The 27,733-nt window shown below is 38.1% G+C and overlaps 1 protein-coding gene across 5 annotated transcripts in view; it reads left to right on the forward strand.

Moving 5' to 3' along the window:
* The window catches only part of RPS6KC1 (ribosomal protein S6 kinase C1), a 203,184-nt gene that overhangs the window by 167,543 nt on the left and 7,908 nt on the right, over nt 1–27,733 (forward strand). For 3 of the 5 annotated variants that reach the window (XM_055419061.2, XM_055419063.2, XM_088845266.1), the window contains 4 exons: nt 1,526–3,106; nt 3,378–3,467; nt 21,548–21,630; nt 22,840–22,935. In XM_055419061.2, the coding sequence (XP_055275036.2) occupies nt 1,526–3,106; nt 3,378–3,467; nt 21,548–21,630; nt 22,840–22,935 (1,850 nt within the window). Of the gene's footprint in view, nt 1–1,525; nt 3,107–3,377; nt 3,468–21,547; nt 21,631–22,839; nt 22,936–27,193; nt 27,468–27,733 lie in introns of those variants that run through there. The other 2 variants (XM_088845267.1, XM_055419062.2) reach the window with 2 other exon arrangements.

The following is a 27,733-nucleotide window of genomic DNA, read 5'->3' on the forward strand; positions in this document are numbered from 1 at the left end:
GGCATTGCATGTCTGTTTATTTGCTGCACTGTGTCTCCGTTGCTGCCCCCGAGCTTGCCCTAGTTTTGGCGAGTTGGGTGCGCACGCATTCGTTCTTTGTGATGGGCAGCCTTCTCATTGCAGTGGCTTCTCTTGTTGCAGAGCATGGGCTCTGGGCCCTCAGGCTTCGGTGGTTGCAGCACAGGGGCTCAGTAGTTGCGACTCGTGGGCTTAGTGGCTCTGTGGTATGTGCGATCTCCCCAGACCAGGAGTCAAAGCCATGTCCCTTGCATTGGCAGGCGGACTCTTAACCACTGGACCACCAGGAGAGTCCACGGTAGGCTTTATCATCATTGTGCCAGTGAAGGTATTTGTGATCAGAGGAATGTCATCGTTGTTGTCAAAGAAATAAAAAAAGATGGAGTCGATGCATAGCTTATTTTGTGTGTGAGTGAGTGAATTTCAAAGCCATATATGAATCCTTAAAGTAGTTTGAATATGGGGAAATGAGACTCTTGCATCTAGTGATAACAGAAGGTTAGCTACGAAAAAGCCACAGGGAAAAGTTACAAACCACAGTGTTCTGAATTAAAAAATTGGGATAAGTCTGTAAATTAGATAACTGGTAGAAGATGTCTGAGTATCCTAGGAATAATATTATAATTATAATAATAATATAATAATATTATGACAACTCCCCTTTACAGCATTTACTCTGTGCTGGGCACCATGTTGCATATTTATGTTATTTACTGAGTTCCTTTAAATGAAGTGAAATACCAAGGAGAGAAAGAGTTTTTGGATGCTTCCATTGACTTTTTACACATATAATTGACTGTCAATGATTATTTCCCCTAAGATTTAGTTACCTTTGTTACATGATATTTAATAACGACATTTAAAAATATACTGGAAAAATATTGCCTTCTTATTAGTACAGAGTTCCATTTTTAGTGCATTATTTCCTATTTTTGGAAGCAATAGTTATATCTTCACAAAGTATGTTCTCATAATTGCTGTTTTTAAGATTTATCTGTCAGACTTATTCTTTCTTTTTGTAATACTGTTTTCTTGTCAGTAGAGCTTCGGTGACCATGCTTGAAAAAATTATTAACAAAGCAGAACATAGATATTTCTAGAGTAATTATTTTTAAGTAGAATTTTAGCTGTGAAATTTCATATTTAGTTTTTGCTATAACCAGTTGTTCTTCAAAGGAAGAAATAGGTTGATATTTACAAAATAATTGATATTAGGAGTATGCTTGAAACTGTACTCACCAGTAATAAAATATTTTATGTAGTTTCTTTTTTCATTGCAGAAATTCTATTTAAACCCTTTGTTGTCATGAATCCCAAATCCATGTGCGACTGTTCTTCAAGAAGGCATTTTTATTAAAATGCTTCTTACAGCGTACTTGACATTTAATGGGTATCATTGACTTGCTTTTGATTATTAGAATACTTTTTTGTTTTTCTAATGGCTTCAATATATAACCATTAATTTGGGGTTCTTAATTATTTTTTTTTTGGTTGTACTTGTTCACAGGTGGCAAACTCTGGTCATATATCAGTAAGTTTCTCAACAGAAGTCCTGAAGAAAGCTTTGACACTGAAGAAGTGAAAAAGTCTTCAGCTGCTAAAGTTCACCTGCAACAGCCGACTTGTAGTCCCCAGGACAGCAGCAGCTTTGAATCCAGAGGAAGTGATGGTAGAGCCACGCTCCAAGTTCTGCCTTTGAAGACTAGTCTTACTCCAAGCTCTCAGGATGATAGCAACCAAGATGATGGTGGCCTAGACAGCTCTCCAAAGTGGCCAGATTCTGGCTCAAGTTCCGAAGAAGAATGTACTACTAGTTATTTAACGTTATGCAATGAGTACGGGCAAGAGAAGATTGAACCAGGGTCTTTGAGTGAGGAACCTTTCACGAAGACTGAAAGGAATGATGTTGATACCAAAGCTATAGAAAACTTCCCAGGACAGCTTGCTACTGACAGCGACAGCCCCAGCAGACAGCTGAAGTTCTTCCCTGGAGATGATGGCCTTGAAGCAGCTAGTTCTCCAAGAACATCAGATTCCCTCAGTAGATCTAAAAACATCCCCATGGAATTCTTTAGGATAGATAGTAAGGACAGCACTAGTGAACTCCTGGGACTTGATTTTGGAGAGAAATTGTATAGTCTAAAGTCAGAACCTTTGAAACCGTTCTTCACTCTGTCAGATGGAGAAAGCACTCCCAGGAGTGTTAGTTCTGGTGAAAGCAAGGTAGAGTGTGTAGCCCAGGACACTATTAGCAGGGGCTCAGATGACTCAGTCCCCGTTATTTCTTTTAAAGATGCTGCTTTTGATGATGTCAGTGGCACTGATGAAGGAAGGCCTGATCTTCTTGTAAATCTACCTGGTGAACTAGAGCCAATGAAAGATGGCGTGGCAATGGGACCTACTAAGTTCACACAGACTAATATAGGCATCATAGAAAGTAAACTGTTGGAAACCCCTGATGTTTTATGCCTCAGGCTTAGTACTGAACAGTGCCAAGCACAGGAAGAAAAAGGCACAGAGGAACTGAGTGATCCCTGTGGGCCTGAAGCCCATAGTATAACAGAGAAACACTACATACAGGGGGATCTTGGGATGTTATTTTTACCAGCTGTTGATCATAGTAATACGGGAGACATGTCTTTGTTACACAGTTCAGAGTCTAAGTTCCAAGGACTTAGCGTGGTCGAGTCACCAGGAACTGCAAACAACACAGAAGGAAGCTTATTCCACATTTCTGACCCACTCTCAGGTGCTAATGAATATAACGTAAATACAGACACTTTTAAAACTGAAGAAGTCTTGCTGTTTACAGATCAAACTGATGATTTGGCTAAAGAGGAACCCGCTATATTTCAGAGAGACTTGGAGCCTAAGCGAGAGAGTGGGCTAGCTCAAGAAGGAGACAAGGAAATACATCAGATTTTTGAGGACCTTGATGAAAAATTAGCACTAAACTCCAGGTTTTACATCCCAGAGGGCTGCATTCAAAGATGGGCAGCTGAAATGGTGGTAGCCCTTGATGCTTTACATAGAGAGGGGATTGTGTGCCGCGATTTGAACCCAAACAACATCTTATTGAATGATAGAGGTCAGGAACTTTTGCAAATGCATTTCTTTTTATTCGCTGTTGCTTCCAATTAACTGAGTAGGCGTTTTATCTTGTAATTAGTATCTTCATTTCCTGTCTAGAGCTTCATTATCAGTGCAGCAAATTCACCCCCAGTAATAGCTTCTAGTACTTAATGATGCCATTATTCTTAATGATACTGTTTTTAGCTACAAAAGGAGTAATTACAGTTCACTTCTGCAGAAAATGGAAGAGAAAAATGTTTTGATTTCTCCTGTCGTTTTGTTTTTAGGACACATTCAGCTAACGTATTTTAGCAGGTGGAGTGAGGTTGAAGATGCCTGTGACAGCGATGCCATAGAGAGAATGTACTGTGCCCCAGGTTAGAGCATCTCCTAAATGTCTCACTTGCAAAAGTAGTTCAGCAGCTCTCATTTCTTTATCAAAGTTGTATTTTCACTAGCCATTGACAATATATTGGATCTGGTTATCTCTTTAACCCTTTAAAAAGATTATTTGCGGGTTAAAATCATCATATTGGCCATAGTATATGTGTATTTGTTAGTGTATCCTATTAAATGGGTTTATACTTCTCTTAGAACTGGCAATGAATTTGTAGAAATGTCTTAACTTCTTAGTGTTTCAAAGGACCTTTAAGGATCCTGAATCTCTTTAAAAAGAAAATTGTTTATTTGACTGTATTGGGTCTTAGTTGCTGTGGGCAGGCTTTGTTTTTTCCATGGCCTGTAGATCAGTCCTGGGTGTTTATTGGAGGGACTGATGCTAAAGCTGAAACTCCAATACTTTGGCCACCTCATGCGACGAGTTGACTCACTGGAAAAGACTCTGATGCTGGGAGTGATTGGGGGTGGGAGGAGAAGGGGATGACAGAGAATGAGATGGCTGGATGGCATCACCGACTCGATGGACATGAGTTTGAGTGAACTCCGGGAGTTGGTGATGGACAGGGAGGCCTGGTGTGCTGTGATTCATGGGGTCACAAAGAGTCGGACGCGACTGAGCTGAACTGAACTGATGGAATCTTAGTTCCCCTACCATGGATTGAACCTCTGTCCCCTGCGTTGCAAGGCAGATTCTTAACCACTGGACCACCAGGGAAGTCCTCCTGAACCTCTTCAAATGGATCATTATTATGATGTGAGAGGTAGATGACTAAAACAATAAAATTCCTAAGGCTATAAATGGATGAAATTTGTAATTAAAAAAGAACATACAATGTTGTGACTTCAGTGATGAGCCATCCTGACATTTTAGAACAGATTTTAAAGAATTCTTTCCATATTTCAGAAATTTTAGGAAGCATATTCTTCTTGTTTTGAAATAACCAAATATCTGACCCAATAGGTTTCTTTTACTGTATTATCTTTGTTTTCTAAAATTAGAGACTTATCAGAGGCTCTGTGGGATTGTTAGGTCCTCTGCTGATAATTACAGGTCTCTTAAGCATATGAATTGGGTTTGAGTTACTTTCTCTGTCATCAGTGCAGATGGGGCTGTGTTTGAATCCAAAGTTTGTTCACCTTTTGCCTAGTAGGGGCTTGCCTCATAGCTCAGTTGGTAAAGAATCTGCCTGCAGTGCAGGAGATCCCGGTTCGATTCCTGGGTTGGGACGACCTGCTGGAGAAGGGATAGGCTACCCACTCCAGTATTCTTGGGCTTCTCTTGTGGCTCAGCTGGTAAAGAATCCACCTGCAGTTACGGAGACCTGGGTTTGATTCCTGGGTTGGGAAGATCCCCTGGAGAAGGGAAAGGCTCCCCACTCCAGTATTCTGGCCTGGAGAATTCCAAGGGCTGTATAGTCCATGGGGTTGCAAATAGTCAAACACAACTGAGCAACTTTCACTTTCAGCCCCTTTGGATGGCCAAAGTTGCTTTACTCATCACCGCTCCGGATTATATTGACATGATCTGCTTAGTTGTTGATTAATACAGTATTTAATGCTTACTAGCAAACCAGTGTTTTGGTGATGCTAACATTGTTTCCCTGCATAATGGGAAATGATTATAATTAGGATTGAAAGAGCTATATTGTTTTTAGTTATAATTTTCATTGTTAAGAATTATTTCTTTATTGGGGAATAGAAAAGTTTTTCAATATGCCAAGCAGATATCCTCAAACTATTTCCTGAAAACAATGATTTAGATTTTCTTCTTACTATTATACTCTTTCGTCCCCCAAATTAGGATTGTTTCATTTTGTTTCTTCCTAGGGGCAATAGAGCATAGAGCATGCCTACATTTTTTTTGTTTCTCACAAATAGATAATATTATGCTGGCTTTTGATCTTATTAGTATGATTTAGTTAATGGGATAACAAAAAAAATTTCATAGTGAAATCACTTTATTATGGCTATCTGGTTTATTTTTTGACAGACTTTCCCCCTTTCTAATTTGATAATAATATTTTAGGTACCAATGTATATAAATACATATGTTAATATAATGAATTTCAAGGTTTTATTGTTGTTCGGTAGCTAAGTTGTGTCTGACTCTGCGACCCCATGGACTGCAGCATGTCAGGCTTCTCTGTCCTTCACTATCTCCCGGAGTTTGCTCAGATTCAAGGATTTAGGGTCAACATTAAATCTGGGAGACTTTTTTTTTTTTTTTAAGTAAAACCTGTTAAATCCTTAAGTGTATTATTAACCTCACATCAAAACCAGATGTTTGTGGAGTAATTTAATGTTTATAACTGACTCTTTATTTCCTATTTTTCTTCTCACTTTCTTGTTGAAAACTATCTGTAGGGTTGTACTTTGGCTTTCTAGCAGATTATTTTTCTTCAAACTACAGACATGTTTAACATCCATAGCATGTTGACCCCCTGAGAATTCTAATATATGTGGAACAAAACCATATGACGTTCATCAGCAGGTACATACTTTGGGCTGTGTATTCGGCTGAATACAGTTTTGTATACTGAATTTAACACAGATCAGTTTCCAAGTTGTGATTTTTAAGACTTTTCCCAGAAGTCACAGTTCCCCAAGTTTACCAGCAGGTGGCAGTCTACCATTAATGGATTTTTGCCGTCATGGTCTAGTTTGTCCTTCACTAACATTTGAAAAAAGCTGTCGTCTGAAGAAGGGCTTTGTTTTAATTATTTGCATAAAAGAATTGCACTTTAAAGCTTTGTGAGTTACAAAAGTGTTATAGTATTGTGGCATATATTGAACAATGTGAGAAGTCTCTTCATTCCTTGGACCTATTAATTTGTTATCAATAGGATGAAACTCAGATCAGTAATGGCCTTAATTGAAAAGTAACGCTGGTGTTCTAGTTTAGATGATTTGAAACCTAGAGTTGCAGAACTCAAAGGTAAGCTTGTGTACTCCTGCCCATTGCTTATAATGAAGGGGGATTGCATTTTTAAGGAGCAAAAATTTGTGATTTACTGTTTCTTTCAAAACTGAATAGCAATGCTGCTGATAAAAATACAAGTAGAAGACTTTGCTCCTTTTCTCAGAGGGGTGGAAGCAGCAGTAAGCAGCTGACGTTTCAGTGGTTAAAATCACAAATCAGTGAACACAGGGGCACATAGAATACAAAGTTATCTTTTGATCTACCCCTTGTAGTAAGTACTAAGGGTTGAAGTACTTCTCCCATGTCCCCCTCTCCCTCCTGTGTCCCAGCTCTGACCTTAGTATTATTGTCCAAGTAACTCTGAAGCACGTTAAGCAGCTGATGTTTGGTTAGAAAGTAAAGTTGTCAGAAGATTGTGATGAGAACGACTCACTTCTGTTTAAACAGCATGCAGCCTCTCCCTCACCACGCCTCCCTCCTGGGAATCCTTATCACACATTTGTCCTAAAAACATTGTCCACCTGCCCTGTACTCTATAATATCAGCAGTGTATCTTTTTATCTTGTGGTTGATGTGCCTTTATATTTTGAGAAAATTTTCCAGTAACAGATTCGACAGAAACTTGAGCAAATGCCAAACTAGCAGGGGGGCCATTATTCTGCTCTATAAATAAGTTTAAAAAAGAAAACACACACAGAGAAACCTGTGAATCAACATGTTTTGGTCTAATTGAGGGGAAAAGCAAGATAGATAAATTTTGAAATGCAAATGATCACCTTCTGTTATTTAAGTATAGTTTCTGCCAGCTTTGAGATCTTAGATTTTAAAAAGTCATAGTTATTTCAACGATGTATATACTACCAAGGATGTCCGATGTTCACAAGTTTCTACAGTGAAACGAAGAACTTAAAAAAAAAAAAGTTGTCACTTTTTTATATTAAAGAAAATAAATCCAACAACAAAAAGACAAAAACCATGGAGCTTTCTCTGTCTACATCTGTGAAAAAGCCAGCAAATAAATGGCTGCAGCTGCAGGCCCATCAAGAGGGTCTTGAGAATACGAATTCACTGATCAAACCCAGCCCTGTTTTCAAAGTAGAAGCCATTCCTTTTATATTCACTTTGTATCCTTAGATTATCTAGGATGATTCTCTAGAAAGGTTTTATTTTAAATAAACATCATTCATGGCAAATGGGTTCCTTTCATACCATAGAAACACAGAACAGAGTTCAGGAAAAGAAAGAGTGAAGAAATAGTCCCCAAAGTGGGAATAGATTTTATAGCATGACAATATAAATACAACACTATCTAGTTCCCATCTGAGGAGAGTTTTAGATATTTATTAAGAGATGTCTAGACAGATTCTCCTGTTTTTTTTTACTTATTTATTTTTAATGCAAGGATGATTGCTTTACAATATTCTGTTGGTTTCTGCCATACATCAATCTCCTGTTTTATGTTACAAGAGATTTTAGGATAATCTGGAGTATTATAGAAAAACTGGAGTTAATTGGTTATTCTTCTCAAGAGGGCTTCCTTATAGTTACTCTGATTTTCTGTTTGTATATACACACCTACAAACATAGATTTATGTAAAAGATTTTATGTGCTTTATCACTGGAGCTATAAGCTTATCATAATATAGAATAAAATTTTTGTTACAGTATTTTAAATATAGAGGAAAAATAAAATGTCAAAAAAATATTTTTTTCTTTTACCAGTGTTTTTTTCTTAGCGGTCTCGTCTTTCATCATAAAAAAGCAGCTAGAAAATAGTCCTTAGAATATTCAGCACATAAAAACACAAAAGATGGATTTGAAAGTTTAATATGCAATTAAGACAAGTGAGTAAAATTTGTTTATATGTTAGTTTTTATGCTAACATAATCGCTTAAGTTTCCCATTTTAGTGTTAACAGGTTGATGTGGCATCCTATCAGTGCGTCCTTCACCTTTATTTTCCAGCCTGTTATGAGCCTTTGTAAATGCTTGAGATTTACGTTGATATTTCTCATTGAATACTTTTCACACTTGAGAATTTATAGGTGAATTTGTGTGCAAATTGAAGAAGTCCGAAGTGTTTTTTACCGCAGCCCAGTCTCCACGCTCCCAGATGTCAGCTGACAGCTTTGCTTCCTCTCTGAGGCGATTTCACACTTGGAAACAGCTCACAGCTGACGGTGAAAAGTGAAACAGAAAAACCATGCTGAAAACTGGCTGCAAAATTCAGTTTTAGAGCATGACATTTATTTACTACCACTCTTTGCTCTTCTTGCCTGATTTTGTCAGATAATCCATGAATATATTTTGGGGGCATAGTCCGTCCAGCCTTTCTCCATAAGCACGCCTTACACACGATTAGTTGTCTTTTAAGCATGGTGTTCTGTGTGACAGTTATGTGTTTGATAATTAGATCTAAGACTCAGACCGTGGATGGTTTAAAAATACCATGAGGGCATCGTAGGCTTAAGATTTAGAATATTACGATGGAATTGAGAATTATCAAAACTCAGTATTCTGAAATCAGCCATTAACTCATTGCGTGACATTAGGCAAATTATTTAAGACTTTTTAGGCCTTAATTTATCAGTAGTAAAATAGATTTAAAAAAATTTTTTTCTTAACATTTTATTTTGAAAAAATTTCAAACATACAGAAAAGTTGGAAGAATTGTACACCCATATTTATCTGTCACCTAGTTTCTGCAGTTAATATTAGTATTTGCTTTATCCTGTATCTACCCGAAGTAGATTGATTGAATATTTAGAAGATGCCAGATGTCGGATGATCCAACAGACTTCTTATACACAATTTAGTCAAAACTGGAGTCCATCTTATTAAGGCAAGAACTTTTCCCCTGAGGAATAAATACTGATTTCTTGCCTAACATCAGTAAGTTAAAAGATCATTTCACGTGGAGGACTTTCTGAGTATTCTGTTTTTACTCGTATGTCATTTGTACATAAATGATATGCAATATGGAAATGAGTTTATGGAAAATATTTTCATTTGGAGGAAAAAAGCCAAGACAGCTCTTGAATAGTGTGGAATTTCAATGCCAAGATTTTTAACAAAGTTGTCTAAAAGAATCATTTAGACCTCAGAATCTCTGGGTCCTCGGTAACTTCACCGTGAGTGAGGAATCTAATTGTAAGCATGTAAAGTTGATAGAGAAAGCAGATGAATACAGATGTGTGTTAATACTGTAACCAGGAAGTATGGCTGTATTTCTGGTCTAGTCTTCCACCCCATAGGAAAAGGAAGAAAAAGGCAAGAGGGAACCATAGAAGTAATTTTAAAAGAGTGAAATATCTGTGGTTAATATTTAAACGTTATGTTTCAAACAGAAGCTCTTTTGTTTGATTTACCCTTAAGCAAAACTTCAACAGTAGCTCTCTTGTACATAGTAAATGTTTTAATGTTTTCCTCGAATGATTAGCAAGTACTTTTAATCTTTTGCCTTTAGTTCCTAATGTTATAAAACTAAATCTATATCTTCTTTGAGAGAAGCAGTATCATTTCAAGTCTGCCATAGAATAGTGGAAATTTTACATGAGGAAAATTCCCTCCGTTGGTGCACTCCACCCCCATCAGTACCCTCGTGTACTGATGAAACTTGTGCCCTGAGTGTATTAGGTTAAGCAAAAAGAGGTTCAAGTCAACTTAAGTCTTAATTAGCCGTGTCCAGAAGGGCAAGAGCTTTCTGATGGAAAGAAAGCTATGTATGTTGGGCTTCCTGGATAGCTCAGTTGGTAAAGAATCCGCCTGCAATGCTGGAGACCCTGGTTCGATTCCTGGGTTGGGAAGATCCGCTGGGAAATGGATAGGTTACCCACTCCAGTATTCTTGGCCTTCCCTTGTGGCTCAGCTGGTAAAGAATCCACCTGCAATGCAGGAGAACTAGGTTTGATCCCTGGATTGGGAAGATCCCTTGGAGAAAGGAACGGCTACCCACTCCAGTATTCTGGCCTGGAGAATTCCATGGACTATATAGTCCATGGGGTCGCAAAGAGTCAGAAATGACTGAACGACTTTCACTTTCACTTACGTATGTTTGAGGGTCTGGAACCTTGGGATCGATCCCTAGGCAGGGTGTATCCTGAAGCCTTCATGAATCCCTTAATAATGGGCCAGTCACCTTCACTTCTGCATTAAGGTCACTCTGTATTGAAGCAGACCCATTTTGAAGCCATACTTACCAGATCAGAATGTGATTTGGATCTAGTGGTAAAAGTGAGACAGAGTAATAGAGTGTTTAATCCTCGTTATTTGGCACTTGAATAAATAATATATTAGTCCCTCTCAAGAGAAGAAATTCTTTAGCTATTAGAACTAGAGAATTGATCAGGGTAAACGAATTGATACTGAATTTCACCTCTTCTGTGTGAAAACAGTGTCTCTGTCCATTTCCAGTACTACCTGATATTGGGGAATAAGGGGTTTATTTCAAGCTTTAGATTATTAAAAGAAAGTTAATTTTCATCTCTTATTTCTTCCTAATCTTTCTCTTTATGATCTTAGACAAATTTCTTTTTTAGAAGAGGAACATGAGATTAGATACTTAAATAGTTTTAAGTAATAGTTGCATTGTAATGCTTCTTAATTTTAAGACCAAATGTGCTTTTGGCAATTGTTCAGTTAATTGACCTTCAGTTCAGTTCAGTCGCTCAGTCGTGTCCGACTCTTTGCGACCCCATGAATCACAGCACGCCAGGCCTCCCTGTCCATCACCAACTCCCGGAGTTCACTCAAACTCATGTCCATTGTCGGTGATGCCAATTCTGAGGAAGACAGGAAACTATCTTTTACTCCTGATATTTAACACGAAGATGAAAGCTGAGTTCAACATTACATACCAGAAGTCTTGCCAAGCTACTTTGACCAAACCCTCAATTTTTATGCCATGTAAAATCTTGTCAGTTTGAATCGCCAGGAAGTAACCAGGTCTGATGCCTTCTAAACAGTTATTCATAAATACTTCCTTCAAATAAATGTTTAAAAATCCTAAGGTTTTAAAAATTGATGATAAAGCAAATAGAATTCCTGAAGCTCCCTTCATAGCAGTGCATGTAGCTCTGCCTGCCTAACACAACAGCAGAGCAGCAGGGAGAGAGAAGACCGTGCCTGTCGTCACAGTTTTCAGTCAGCCTTTTCCTCATCAGTCAGCTGTAATGGCTTTGGTTGGGTAGCACTGTGACACCCGATGGCTATTCAGAATGGAGTTGTTGTGATATGATCAGTGGGAAGTGGAGCGTGCTGTTGGTTTTTCTCCTACCAGGAATGCCAGGTGAGAGTTAAGTAAGGAGGACTGGACAGAGCTCAGAATTATCATCAGTCAACCGGAAGTCATCTGGTAGTTACCTGTTTCTTATTTTATCTCACAAGAAAATGATATAGTAATGGTACCTATAAACGTCCTTGAACAAGTAATTTTTGACTCTGGAATGCTGCATCTAGTAAAATCAAGGAGTCCTGACCCACACCGTGCAGTTAATTGTGTAAAAGCTCAGAACATGGTTGCCAGGTCACCACGACAACAAGGAATTAAAACATGGGTAGTGACAGAAGCAGAAGTCTGTCAAACCTCCCCTGAATTGTCTTAGTGTGGTGTGTTACTTATGTTCAGGTCTCCACAGTACAACCCAGGGGCCAGGGTTTATATCATGAGACTTCCTGGGAACCACCTGAATTAGTCTGGTGGCGGCAGGCTAGACACTGGGATGAGCCAAGAGAGGACCAGAGCCCCGCCTCCCTCCCGTCACCTGGGGCGCCAGGAGAAGCGTAGCGCCCAGCCGCTGCAAACTCTCCCCTCTGCAAAGTGCCAGCCTGTCATTGGTCTTCTCTGGTGACACTCATGAGTCCGAGTGATATGACACCAGCAACTTTGAAGCGGTTCACACGCTCTGCTTGACAATAAGGTGTTTGAATAATTTGAGTAAAGTGTTGAAGGACTTTATGGAGTACGGAGCCAGATAACTGGGCAGTTTACATTTTCTGAAATTCAGATAGAACTTTATTACATAACAAAGGAGTGAAATGCCCAGTTGAAAGGATGGGCTAGGAAATGCAGATTCCAGGCTCTAGTTAGGGATTATGTCCAGCTTACCCATTTGCAGCACATTCCTTCCATTGAATGGGGGCAGAGGAAAGCTCAGTTTACTTCTCAGTGCTGTCTTCTTCCTACTCCCAGGGCTTTCCAATTCCTTTTCCTTACCACATGCTATCCATGCCAGGGCAGAGGGGAGCCCTGGAAGGTGTCCACTTGACCACCCCTCTTTAAGCCACCATCATCTCTTCCCTGAACTATTGCAGTCCTTATCCTTAGCTCACTGACCTCCATTTCTACCTTGTTCTAATCTGGGTTTCATCCAGCAGCCAGAGTGATGCTTTAGATAACGTTTAAAACTTTCTAGCCTACCACGTGAAAGATGCAGAAAGACTTGCTGTAGATCTCTGTGCTCAATGAGACTTAAAGAAAATGCATGCAATGCAGCCTTTGCAGGTGTTTTAATGCATCGTGCTACGAAACTCAAGGTGGAGATAGCTGTCCAACACACATGCATTAATGTGCTGCCTATGTGCCAGGCACTGTGCCTCGGAGATAGAAATAAGACATATTTAGTTTGATATTGACATTTACTTTTGAAGATTTGTGTGAAGAGACAGCCCAAACAGTAGACATACACAGCTAGTTAACTAGGACCCTAATAGACTTTATAGGTGCATAGTTATGTTTATAGAATTGCAATTTACCAAGCTAACAAAAGATATGCCTAGCTGTCCCTCTTCTCACAGTTTAGTTCCGTGTACTGTTGGATATATAAAGAGAAAAGAAGTGTTTCCTTCCGTGTTTCTCTTAGCTCTTTAGTCATTATCTATAGTGGAAGACTAATGCTCTGCCCCTGCATAGAAAATCTTTATACACAGCAAGAGCTGGTGAGAGAAATTGACTAGAATTTTGTAATTCTAGTTCCTTTCAATTAGCAACAGATGCTGCAGGGAAAGACTGTCTGTGTAGAAACACAGGACTAATGTTTCCATGCTCTAGCTGACATGGAATGCTCATTGCAGAAGAAAGATATTCTTTTCCTTGGTTCACATATATCACTAATGATAGATCACATTAAAATAAAAATTTCTATCTAAGGCCATTAATGAAGTCTGACTCCTTTGGAAGAAAGTAAACAAACTATTTGTTTTACATTTGACTGAACACTTACAGAATTTATGGAAAATTTAAGCACCACACTTTTTTTTTTTTGGATACTGTAAAAGTATATGCGGTGCTTAATTTTAAGGTTCATAAGAATGTGGCTTAATTTTTATATTGTCTTATTCACCAACGATCTCTCTTTTATTCTAAAATCTTATATATTTTTCTTACTTTTTTTTTCCCAAAAGAGAGACTTGGAATCTTTGAGTCATATAATTAACTTCAAAATTTAAAGAATTATTTTGGGAAGAACATTAGAGACATTAGAGAACATCTGTGACATTAGAGAACTGCATGTACCCCCCCCACCTCCCCTCAAAGTGTACTTACTATTGGTTATCATTTTAATGTATGCTATAGGTATATACCTTTACAATTGTTCCATCATTTTGATATTTGGATCAAGTGCTCCATCATGTATGTGACTAATTCTTTTAGCATCTAAATATTGGTTTAATTTGACTATTACATAAATATTTTATTTGCAACAATAGTTGCTTTTTCGCTGAGTTTTATATGACCTCTTAGTTCCACAATTACTGTAACTTTAAGAGTGAAGAGAAATGAAGCGTCTTAACATTCTATTATTTAAAAAGAAGTGTAGTTACGGGAAAGAGTTTGGGAGAGAGATTTAAATACTCTAAATTTAAATAGAATTTCTGTGTATGTGAACCTACTGTATTTCCTATCGCATCTTGAATGGAAGGGAGCAGCAACAGAATATACTGCCAGAGGGAGGTCAAGGGATTGTCTCTCAGTATTTGTGGAATGCGGGTGAGGAGCTATTTGTTGTTAGCAGTAGAGGTAAGGAGAAGGATGCGATGACGTGTGTGGGGCTCCCTTAGTGGAAAAACCAGGGAACAGAATCAAGTGGTGTCAACAGTCTGAAAATGTGCCTTCACAAATGCATCAAAGCCTAAATGTGGAATATCAGATTCCCTTTTTCATCAAGCACCATAGCAGTAACGTCTCTTAAAGAAAAGTAAAATTTAAATCTGGGAATTCGCAGTTACTTTAAGTGCACGGTGGTTCCTTCTTCATAAAGCTTTATAGGAAGGTTGGTGTTTGTTTTTAAAGCTTGGATTTGAGACACGTTTTCTAGCTTTTAAAATTTTCTGTACAATTTCTCGCTTAGTTTTAGTATTATCCACAGTTATTTTTGAGTCACGCCTTTGACAGATCCACGTGGCTTCAGTTGTATAGCCCTAAAAGGTAGGGCCTGGGTCAGTAGATAGTACGTGTTGTGATTTCAGTAATGTTGGAATCACCTGGCCTTGCCAGTGTCTCAGACTTCATGTAGTCTAAGAGTGTATACTTTGCGTCTTTACCTTCTCTTCTCATACATATAGAGATATTTTTTTTGTCTCCTGAGTCCCGGGTTTTCTGCTTTTTTACTTTTCTGGAGTGAGGCTGCTTACTCAGTTTTGGGGTCAGGTTAACATTATTATTTTTGATTGTAAGGAGACAGTAAACTCTGACTATCATGAGAACTATAAAACTCTTATTCTATGTTTTAGCAAGCCTTTTGACAATATGGGTTACTAAAGCAGCATTATTTTTCTGAAAAATATCCTAGCTTGTTTAAGTGTTCTGTGAGTTAAACATGAGTGAAACAGAGGTAAACAATTTTTATGTTGTGATATCTTTATTGTTTTATTTAAATTTGTTGTTTTACTTGTGATATCTTTATTTTATTTAAACTTGTTATTTCACTTGTGAATTTTGGTAGTTTGAATCATTAGTGTGAATAAGTGAGATTTTATATTGTTAGGATATGAGGATTGATAGGGCTAAAATGGGAGTTCTAGAATTTTACTAAAGAGTTCTTAGATATTTGCTGTCCTCCAAAAAATTTGGATGAGTTGAAATCTAATCTGGAGCTGAGTTTGTGTCTCCATTACGTTAAATGATGATAGTGGTTAGATTTAGTGACACTGATTCATTTTGCTCACCATCAGGTCTCAGGGGAAGGGAAGAGTCACTGTGGAGAGAAAGAAGAAGAAAGACTGTGGAATGCTGGCTCTTTTTAGCATAATCCCACTCTTTGGGCATCTTAGGTTAATGGAGAGAGAAGTTATGAGAAAGCCTCATGAGTGCTTTTGAAAACACTTTCAGGATCATAAAATTACAGGTAGAAAGAATGTTAGAAGTCTGGCTGTCCTCATTTTCAGAGAAGCTGAAATACCCAGCCGGGCTCAAACAGTAGCAGAACTAGAGCCCCATCGGTATGTTTCTTTGACTGGAAGACAAAAGTCCAGCATCCTTTGATATCACTATCTCTTTTTGAGTTTTCATGAGAATAACCTGAGAATTTGTTTCCGTAGGAAATAGTTTACTTCCTCCCCCCTGCCCCCCCTTTTCATTTTGCTTAATGCCTGTAGCCCCACCGTACTTATGGAGACTAGGGAGACTGCTCAGCCACCCTGGAAACTGCAAACACAGGATGTAGTGTCGGGGGAGGGGTCCGCATGGAAACGGAACATGCTGGGTTTTATAGGGAAGATATTTTGAAAATTGACAAAGCAGTGGTAGAATTTATCCTTTAAATTTTTTGTTTTCTCCTTTTTTTTCCCCCCCAGAGATTTAAAAAATTCAAGGTGGGAGTTTAAAGGAATTTCTCAGCTTTACTACATTACACTTTAAAAGAGTATAAGAGTATATGAGCTTTTAAAAGAAGCCTTACAGATCTATTTGATATTTCTTTATATTCTCTGTGTTTGACTTTAGATATACATACCTGTTCACCTTCTGTTTGTAGTAGCTATCATGTAGCTTTATATATGAATCGGTACTCTTGTTTAATGCTTGAAATTTTGTATAGACTTTACAAATAAACAGTCTTAGAATATTAGTTTTGACAATTGCACAACCTCAGTCTTTCTGGCAATGAGATTTCAGAGTGAATCTTTAAAAATTTAATCTAAGCATTATTGATCTATAAGGAATGTTAAAAAGACAACCAAAATCTTTTATTCTGATTATTAAAATAAAGTGAGATTCTATTTTAAAACCCTAAAGGAGAAATTTTATAACTCTCTGCTTCCAGTTGTTCTAATATTTACATTTTCTTAGCCATTGGGAAGTTCTTTGTATCTTATCTAAATACAAAGCTCTTTGTTGTAGTTCAGAGTTATCTATTAAAATCCAGGACAGTTGGTTATGATGTCAACTTCACATTAATTAATGAATCCCTGCTTAATATAAACTCATTTTGAAGTGGTTCAAGCTGCATTGTTAAAGGGATGGATTTAAAATTGTTTAGTGTCTTTTTCCAGGTTTCCATGAGAAAAAAAATTAACTTTTCAAAGTTGCTGTCTTTATTTATTAGTCCAGTCAGATTAAAGATGATATTCAGCCTAGCTGCCTCCAGATTTTCATGTGCAGTTTTTCTTAGATTGGGGGTTCAGTAGTTTCTTTAGACTCAAGTACTTTAGAAATTCCGTTTAACCAAGGGTGGCCAAGGGGTGAGGGGAGGAAAGAGAGAATTAGGGGAGGGGAAAAGAAGCAGGCCGTTTGTGGAAGAAAGAAAGAAGAGGGGAAGATCAAGGAAAGATGGGAAAAGAAATGGGGAGTAGATGAAGCCGACTAGGGCTGGTGGTGCTAGAGTGTCGCCTGCCGTCACACGAGGTGCGGTCCAGCGCATCCTGGCCCGCACAGTGAGCCGACTAAGGCTGGTGGTGCTAGAGTGTCGCCTGCTGTCACACGAGGTGCGGTCCAGCGCATCCTGGCCCGAACAGTGAGCTGACTAAGGCTGGTGGTGCTAGAGTGTTGCCTGCGGTCCAGCGCATCCTGGCCCGAACAGTGAGCCGACTAAGGCTGGTGGTGCTAGAGTATAGCCTGCGGTCACACGAGGTGCGGTCAGCGCATCCTGGCCCGAACAGTGAGCCCGCCCACTGAAGATGGGAAGTGGATTGGCTTTAGCGCCTGTCTGGGTCTCTTGCTGCTGTCTGTGATGTCTCACATTCAGACTGAGGCTCGTTTTGAAGCGGTATATTGGTTATTACCTACCTGTTAAGGACTCGGGCAGAAAATTGCGAGAGATTTCAAAGCAGCATAAAAACCAATGAACCTTGTTCTTAGACACCTTAGTTGAGCGAGGTCGCAGAAAGCCAATAGAGGAATAGCACGCACCTTGTCTGTCTTCTGAAGTGCCTCTCAGACTTTTCTGTCCAAGTATTTCTGACTGTAGAGGTGGTATGAAATGGGGACCTCTGAGACTAATCATATGATCCTGACGTTGCTTTGAAGTCTTTTTATCTTGCAAATCCATGCAAGGTTTACATTCTGTTCCATGATGGGTCTGTGTTTCTTTTAATAATAAAACAACATCCTGCCCCCTCCCACACATGAAAGTCTCTGATGCTCAGGAAGATGCACTGTGCTTATGGTAGCATCAAGGAGCACCCCCCCACCCCACCCGGTAACACGTTTCACCCCCAGTCACCTTCCTAGCAGTGATCTGGGAAGCAGGCAAACACATAGTGTTTGGTCGTCTAGGCTGCAACTGGTGATGGCACTTTGGACCTTAGCTGAATTTGAAAGGTCCCTTTATAAATGTATTAGTCATTGATTACCTTGCAAAGACTTACCCCAGTGACCCTTTGCTCAGTTGTGACAGGAAACCTTTGTGAGCAGAGGCTTAGGGTGTGATCCTAGTCTAGAACTCCTTGGGGCATGTTGTTAGACCCTGCAACACATGTCTGATTTTCACAACTTAATCTGAGCTGACGGGATCAGGTGTTCCCCCTTTCCCTGAACACACAAATATAGTGTTCTTTCTCCTCCAAAGTCATTCTGCCCAACTAAGTTCTCCATAAGGATGCTTGGAAATTGTAAATAATTCGTGTAAAATGTTAAACACGGTTCCTTATATACAGTAAGCAGTCAGCAAATATTAGCTACTGTTTTATTGTTGCAACTATCATTATTGCAATACAGGCCTACTAGCAACATTCATACACAGAAAGTTAGACTTGGAGGTGCTACATTCAAAACAGATGGCTGGTCATTAATTTGGGGTCTTGAGTTGTGAACATATAACACCTTTATAAAAGTCAGGAGTATATAGTACTTGCTATATGATTAAAGAAAATGACATAACACATTCTTGAGCAAGATATTTAAAAAGAAAGCCATTAACCCTGCTAGGGGGGAAACTGACTTTCGCTTCACATTATTTAGCAACGTAGTAAGTACATAGAGTTCTGCAGAGCAATAGTGCCTAGCAGGGGACCTAGTTTGTACTGCTTACAAGTATTGGTTTGAATGAATCAAATACATTGGGATCTCATTATGGAGACCTGAATGTATACATGCCTGGTTAAGCAAGACATTTGAATGTTACTGAATGTTTAGCGAGAAGCCATTTCAGAATTTTGAATGAAGTGAGGTGAAGTGAAGTAGCTCAGTCGTCTCTGACTCTTTGCGACCCCATGGACTGTAGCCTACTAGGCTCCTCCCTCAATGGGATTACCAGACTCCTCCCTCCATGAGATTCTCCAGGCAAGAATACTGGAGTGGGCTGCCATTTCCTTCTCCAGGGGATCTTCCCAATCCAGGGCTCAAACCCGGGTCTCCTGCATTTCAGGCAGACACTTTAACCTCTGAGCCACCAAGTGATATAATCCATTGCCTGCCTTAGGCTAGAGGGAAATGTGCAAAAGGTTATATATGATGAAAGGGCTGTGGTAAATTTCTTCTAAAATGTTTCTGAGAACACACATCCTTTCCAAAGTTTCTAGAGCACTCTTGGAAGGTGATGGTGGCTCTGTGTGGATGTCGGGAATGGGGATGGGGGTAGTGTATTTGAATCTGGGAGGGGTAGTGTAAGCACTTTGAATGAGAGCCCCCAAGGAGTGGTCCCTCAAGAAAATCTCCTTCAGGAAATCTGTAAGTGTCAGAATTGTAGATTATAGAGCTAAATTTAACTTAGAGGCCCTCAGATCTAATCCTCGTGTTAGGATGAGATCAGGTGAATTCCTCAAGGTTCTTAGGCCAGGACTCTTGATTCCTCGTCCTCTGCTGTCTCAAATATATTATACAACACGTTACAGTAGAGGATCGCTTCTCAGCCTTTTGGCTAAGTTCAAGTGTAAAGTTGTAGAGCAAACTGTAGGCAGACAGATTCTTAGGACTGACCTATAATAGCTTCATCTTTCCTGCTTCAACAAGCCTGAATGAAGTTTCCATGTTGTTTTGCTATATGTTTAAAATTATACCACTTAGATATTCGTGTAGGTTAATAAGTATAGAATGAAAATAAAGATCTCACCATCCCAGAGGCAAAAACTAAAACATTTTGTTATATTTTCTCACCAGTCTCTTAGAAAAAAATACATATTTTAAAAATTAAGATTCTATTGTTTTATAGCTTGTTTTTTAAAATTCAGTATATCCAGACATTTACTTACATACTTCAACCTTGTGTGAATACATCATTTAAAATGCTTATGTAGTAATGTTTCATTGATGCGCCAGTATACACGTAACTGACCCTCTGCTGTCAGATAGTAAGGTAGTTCTCAGGTGTTCAAACAAATTGGCTATTTTATGAATGCAGATGGCTCTCAGGGGATTAGGAGACTTTTGGTCATTCACACAATAATTTGAGTTGGTTAAATATCTGTGTTTTCTTCTTACCACCTAGCTGAGAGCAGCTGAGTTAGAGAATAGAGGTTGTCATTTGGTGGATAGCACAACTCGGGGAGGAGAGGCTGAGTGGGAGCTAGTGTGGAGGGTATAGTTGAACGTAGGCCTTTGGCAACCCAGAATGGGGTAGGGATAAGGAAGAAGGTTGCTGCAATGGAGTAATTTCAGTATTCTGCTTAGAAATGGCTCTTTTTCTGATGCATGTGACCTTTAAGACTTAAAACTCGAGCTGTATTACAAGTCTTTTTGATTTTCCAACATAGTAGATTCGCTAAGTATCCGTTAAAAGACTGGGCACCCGAGCACCTCTTCCACTTATTATTATTGTCCAAGTTCCATCCTAACCACTTACAAAGCCTTTTCAATGTGATTATTGTGAGTTGTGGGCTACCTGCAAACAAATAACAAGCATGTTTTGTCAGTCTAATGGAAATGAAAGGGCAGATATATTCAGGCTTAGTGATCAGTTGGATCTTATTAGGAAAGGACAAGAAGACATCAAAACATGAGTTAGCTAAAAACCTCAAAAATGGTGAAATGAGGAGTTATTGCTGATTTGTGGAGAAACCTGAAAGATGACACCTGAAAACTATTACATTTCAGGAACTTGTGCTGGTGAGAGATAGGGATAACACAGATAAAATTGTAACTTGGAGATATTCTAAAAGCTCTTATCTTAGCCAGTAGTTTCAGTTGTTGCTTAAAACACCATATCTGTCTGTCCTTCTGAATAACAAGTTGAAAACAATTGATTATATAGGAGAGGGGTGATACTATAAACTGGGTCTTAGTTCTGCTGCTGATTTACCGTATGACATTGGACAAGACATTTCACCTTCCTGGTTTCTGGTCTGTAACTCAAAGGATAATTAATACTGGTTTAGATAATTTTCGAAGTTCCTTCTGAAACCTAGAGTCTTTATTTCTAAAACAAAAAATGACCTCTGAGAGAAAGTTGACTGTGTATTCTCAAATTTGAAAAATTAAGCAAAATGCTGATCTAGTAGATTCATGTAACTTTTAAGTATAGCATCTTGAAGGTGTCCCTCTATCAGCTAAAGAACAAATGTCTCAGTTTAATATATGACTGCATAGAAAAAAAATTGCAACCCCAGTAGGTGACCAAAGGGATAAGTAACTTTCAGGGATTTTGAAAGCCCAGTAGTATTCAGTATGTGCTCTCTCAGCATTAAAAAGGTCACCTTGCTAATTCATGTTAATTTTGAGAGTTTAATTGACCTTTGGAATTTTAATATCAACCTTTTTTGGTGTGTTTAGAGGTTGGAGCAATCACGGAAGAAACTGAAGCCTGTGATTGGTGGAGTTTGGGTGCTGTCCTCTTTGAACTTCTCACTGGCAAGGTAAGCAGTGACCTGGAGGTTTAATAAGTTTATCCAGATGCGCACCTTGATTTCAAATTGAGAATATTTAGCCTTTGCCTTTAGTTTTTAGGTTGGGGACTAAGTAAGAAAACCTTGATATCAAAAGGAATGGGACGCCAGAAAAATGCAAGTTTATCAAGATCGCAGATTTTTTAAAAAGTAAAATTGTATTACATTGAATAAATTGATAATAAAATAAAATGTCACAGTGTTAGTACATAGCGAGATATAAGACTAGACATTCTTTCTCTTCTTTTTCTGTGATTCAATTTTAACAGAGTTAAACCTGTAAGGGTTGTGTAAGGATTTGTTAGAATTCTCTGTTTTAAACACCTGTCTGAAATCAGGAGGGAATTATCATTTTAGAAAATTAATGTAGGTGTTAAAGGTAGTATGATTTTTTTCTCAATACTGTAAATTTTTTCTCTCTGTTCTGGCTTAAGTACAGAATTCATACTTTCTCTGATCAATAACTTTTAAGTAAGATATTTGAGGTTAATAGATTCTAATAGAGTATTGTGCAAATTGCCTCCTGGGACTAAAATAGAGGAAATGAACAATCATACCTTTGTAAGCAGTCATCTCCCTTAAATATGTAGTTAATACTGAGCTCCTAATATTGTTGTGAAATGCACAAATCACCTATAGATAGATATTAATACATTTGAGCCATAAGGTGCTGCAGCTGCTGCTGCTAAGTCACTTCAGTCGTGTCTGACTCTGTGAGACCCCATAGATGGCAGCACCCCAGGCTCACCCGTTCCTGGGATTCTCCAGGCAAGAACACTGGAGTGGGTTGCCATTTCCTTCTCCAACATAAGGTGCTATACATATATAAAGCATTATTATTAACAAATTCTCGACTTGGGACGTTTTTAAGAACATAAAAAAATTTCCGAGATACCGAATCCTGTTTTAGGTTTTGACTGTAATAGAATCTTTCTATTATGGGCCATTTTTATATCTAAGGGAAAGGGGCAAGTGGCATAAGCTTATGATGTGATTTTGATGACTGCCTTTTTTCCAGTTAGAAGTTCTTTAGGCTCATAACCTTTGTCCTAGACTGCTTAGAGGGCACTGTGGCGAAAGTGGTTGTTGAGCTGTCTGTATTTGCTGTCTATAAACCCTGTGATGGAACAGAATATGATGTTATTTTGGTTAAGAAGTGTATGTGATTGATTGTTTCAGACTCTGGTTGAGTGCCATCCAGCAGGAATAAATACTCACACCACTTTGAACATGCCAGAATGTGTCTCTGAAGAGGCTCGCTCACTCATTCAACAGGTAATTTAATTGACCTATTGGCCAAGTATATCAACCATGCAGACTGGCAGAGCCCACAGCTCTGAAACCTTACAGAAATTAGTTTTGGGCAAGAAGGACCCATTAGTAATTACACATTCAGAACTAGTACTGTGCATCTTTAGGCTTCTGTTACTATCTAAGTATTGGTGATGTCAGAGAGAACAGTTAAAAGTTACATTACTTTTTTTTTTTCTGAAACCCAGGCTAACGTTTAGTCAATTCCATATGTCCATGTAGGCATGAGATTTAAGTATTGCTTTTAAGCCTGTCTGTAGCTGCTTTATATTTTGTAACCATATATGAATGGCTCTTTTTTCCTTTTTTTTAAAAGTTATTGAAGCGTTTATTCCTTAGAGCTAGTCTCAACATTTCATAAATGGCTGTTTTAAATCTTTAATCCATATTGATAAGCTTAGGAGTTGGCTGGCCGGGAGAGAAGTGGTAGTAGATCTTGCCAAGTTAAGTCTCTTTAGATCCATTCATGGAATATTGCTGTCAGTATATTTCTGGTGGCTTTGAAAAAAGACTATTGATAATTAAAGTTTGTTATCCCAGAGGTAGGCTCACTCTAATGAACTCCTTAAATTGATTCCTTATATTTAAAATGCTTGTCTAGCTTTATGGCAGACTCATCACAGATCAGCAAGAATTGTCAGAACTGTGATCCCTTACACTTTTGGGAAAATATCAAGGGAAAACTTATTTGAAAAAGATGAAGAACCAAAGTTTTTGTTTAATGAAACATAAATTATTTTTTAAATCAGGGAAAACAAAACTGGTTAAACAAAAAAAAGGAAAAAAAAGAGGAGGGGATAATATATTAAGAAAAGATTTACCTAGTATTTTCTTAGGCAGTGATTTTGGTTCCATTCAGCAAATATATATAAAGGCATGGTGTCATAAGCTGCAAACCTGAGGCTCACATATAGCTATATCATAGATGGATTTGAGAAAGGCTATCAGAGAGGTTTAAAAAACACTTTGGCAAGTCAGGATAAAGAGGCGTTATAACTGATGCAGTGGCGGTGTTAGGGAAGTTTTTGTGTAGTGAGTGTTGTTTTTGTGGAGCCTTCGCCATAATTTTGGCATTGCGAGGATAGATGTGGGGGGATAGCTGGGCGGGATGAAAAGTGTGAACGAAGACAAGGACTGAGTCAGAAAGACCCAGTTTGGGAAATCAAAAGTTTGGTTTATCTGGAGTACGGGGAGAATATAGGATGAGCAATGGTAGCAAATGAGTGTGGAGAGAGAAGCTGGGTTCTCTTATCTTGAGTACCAGGGGAGAAGGACAGTATTTAATTCAGTAAAAAATCGGGATTTGAAGTGTTTGTGCACAAAGAGTGAAAGGATCAGAGTTGCGCTTCAGGAGGATTCATTTGTCCAGAGTATGTAAGATATAAAGAACATAATTAGGCTGAAAACAGTGAGATGAGAGTAGCCTGAGTGCTTTGTACAAGGATGGATGTAATGTAAAGATTCATAAAACGTTTCATTCTAATGGAGAAAAAGGACAGCTCCTCCTCTATTTTCCTCTTATTTGTTGTGGAACGGCAAGGTAAATTCAAAGGATTTTTTTTGTCTATTAATTTAAGGAAGGCTAGCAACTGCTGTTGTTTCTTTCTCTGTCTTAAAGAAGTAGTCATCATGACAAATACTGAGAATAGAATTCCCCACGTTAATTAATAAAGGTCTGCTGCTCCTGTCTATCAGAATTTATATTGTCAGGAGTCTGAGCTTAAGGCATGTTCAGTTCCCCTGTACAGATGTCTTTATGTCTTGTATAGTATATAGTATACTTATATAGTAAAGCAGAGTTCTGTCCCTGGCCTGCCTAAGGAAACGACCACTCACATTAAGGAAACATCATCAGGAAAGGGAAAAGAGGTCTCTTGGCATGATTAGCAATCTGTCATTTTGACTTTCCTCTTCCACTACCTCACAGTTCATAGAGGTTATTTTAAAAAATCACCAAACGATTTATATGGAAAGAATTATTCCACTTTGAGGAGATTTTCCTCTCTTTGGTCTTTTTAGCTGCTTGCTTTCTTCCTAGAGTTCACAATTCCCTGTACCCATGTTTTAGTCATCTCAGTCCAAGTGAATGGTGCTAAAGTAAGCATAGTTACATTTTGAATGCAATTAGAAAAATATATATTTACAGTTTACAGATCCTCAGAGCATGTATGTTTGTACTTCACAATGTACATTTAGTTCTTTATGACACAATTGCTTTGTCAGTTGAAAGATATATGAGAAGAAGACCATCAAAACAAATTTCTGTGCTTCCATTGCTCAGCTTTATTGTCTGTCCTTTAAGAGAAAGGAAGTTGGCAGTGACTGTCTTGGTTTTTCACTGGTCAACACATTCTCTTAGCAGAAGAATCTTTGTGAAAGCTCTCAGAAGATCTAGGATAGTATTAATATTTTAAATGGCAGAATAAGCAAGACAGTCATGGGTAACACAGTTATATTTTTGCCTATGGATTTATACTTGCAGGTTTATAGAAGAGTTCACGAACTAAGGTAAATTGACTTTAGTAAAAGTCAAAATATGAACTTTCATTGGAATTTCATAATGAGGTCATGGTTTGGAGAGACTGGGGGTGGAAAAACCACTTGTAACAAGAAAGAGAGAACTTACATGTTTACATATTTGCTGAAATATTAAAAAACATGCTATAGTTATAGTTAATTCTTACCAATGTGTGGTATTTTACTTTTATATTTAAATGTTTGTTGCCTTCCACATCTCAATCAGTAGATATGAATTGTCTGATTTTGAAAATGGATTTGCTATGTTCAAATATTCTTAGATGTTTGTTTTATAATAGCAGCTTTTCTCTTAACACACTTTAGCAACTTCTAATATAAAAATTCTTTGTACTCAATACACTTTAATAAAAAGTCATTTTGAATGCTGGATATAATAATTTCAAGTGAAAAGACTGAGAGTACAGTCTTTTGAAGTATATACTTCACTGCCCTTGTGGATTTGGTAATATCAAAGTGAAGTAATGAATTCTTGGCATTTGCAGATCACACACTCATAAGGTGGTGTCATGTTGTGGTTAACAGCATGGATTCTGGAGACTTAGTACCTGAATTCAGATCATATCCTTGCTGTCTACTGCCTGATATGACCTTAAACAAATTTCTATCTTCTCATCTATAAAACAGAGATAATTACAGTAACTATTCATAGAGTTGTTGTGAGTTCAAAGAACTAATTTATACAAGGCAATTAGAATAATGCCTAGTACACAGTTTAAGTGTCACATAAATATTTTGTATTATTACTATTGATAGAGCAGCACTGAAAGCTCATGACATGTAGTAATTTATAATTTGATGAAGTATGTAGTTGAATTATAGTATAGGATTGCCAGTGTAAGAGTGAGGCAACTGCTGGTGATTTGTGTTGGAAAAGTCTAGAAAAGTAGAGGATAGGCACTCAATAGGAAATCAGCTGATATTTTTATATAAATAATGAATTAATGATTAGTGAATGAAAGAAAAAATAGAAATACAGGAAAAAGAAGAAACAAATGTGTAGGTGTAATTTGAGTAGTGGGATTTCCTACAGTTGTGGAACCATTAATGTAATCATCCAAATATTTTATTGCAGTTGACTAAATTCTGAAGAAAAAAATTATATGCTTTAGGGATATTCTCAGATACGAATGACTAGCCATATAAGAGAAGGTTGGAAAGTTCTCTTCTCAAAAAAGGAAATTATAAAGTTGGACAGACTTGGCAGCCCTTTTCAACCACTGGTGGACCCCTAAGCTATGCAGGCACAGGGGTGACCCTTAGGAAACTAAGCTTAAAAATGAAAATTTAAGACTTTTTTTCTTAAGAAAGAAAAAAATGAGCAGGGCTGTCAACCTCTGCTTATTATAGTTGGAGGTGGGGGTGGGGGAAAGCAGATTTACAAATCTAGCTGAAAAAAGTTACCAAAGAACCAACAAATAGCAATGATAACCATCTTCATGGAAAAAATAAGACTCTAGAGTCACTAAAATATATTGCCTAAGATGTCTCATTTCCAGCAAAATATTGAAAGATATTCACAGAAACAAAATAGGCAGAGAAAAAAAGCAGTCAATAGAAATTGCTCTTGGGTGTCCTCGGATTTTGGATATAGTGAAGACTTCAAAGCAGTTATTATAGTTATATTCCAAGAACGAAAGGAATCTGTGTATAAATTACTTAAAGGAGGACTTCCCTGGTGTTACAGTGGATGGGAATCTGCCTACCAATGCAGGGGACACAGGTTCGATTCCTGGTCCAGAAAGATTCCACGTGCCGTGGAGCAACTAAGCTTGTGCACCACAGCTATGGAGCCTGCAGTCTAGAGCCTGCGCGCTGCAGCTACTGAAGCCCGAGCGCCTAGAACCTGTGCTCCGCAACAAGAGAAGTCAGCACAGTGAGAAGCTTGTGTACCATGACACAGAGGGTAGCCCTGCTCGCTGTAGCTGGAGAAAGCCCGCAGGCAGCAACAAAGACCCAGAACAACTAAAAATAATTAATTAATTTAAAAAGTATTAAAGGAAATTAAGATAATAATGAATCAATAAATAAAGATTCTCAATGATATAGAAATCATATTAAAAAAAAAAAGAGCCAAGTAGAAATTCTCAAGTTGCAAAGTACAATAATTGATATGAAGAATTAAATAGGTGAAAAAAATTCCCTGGAGCATCTCAACAGCAAATTTGAGATAGATGAAGGAAAAGGCAAAGAACTTGAAGACCAGGATGATAGTAATTATTCAATC

Source organism: Moschus berezovskii, chromosome 17 (genome assembly GCF_049115385.1).
Source record: "Moschus berezovskii isolate FMDL1 chromosome 17, NW_MosBer_1.0, whole genome shotgun sequence".
In the NCBI taxonomy this organism is placed as follows: domain Eukaryota; kingdom Metazoa; phylum Chordata; class Mammalia; order Artiodactyla; family Moschidae; genus Moschus; species Moschus berezovskii.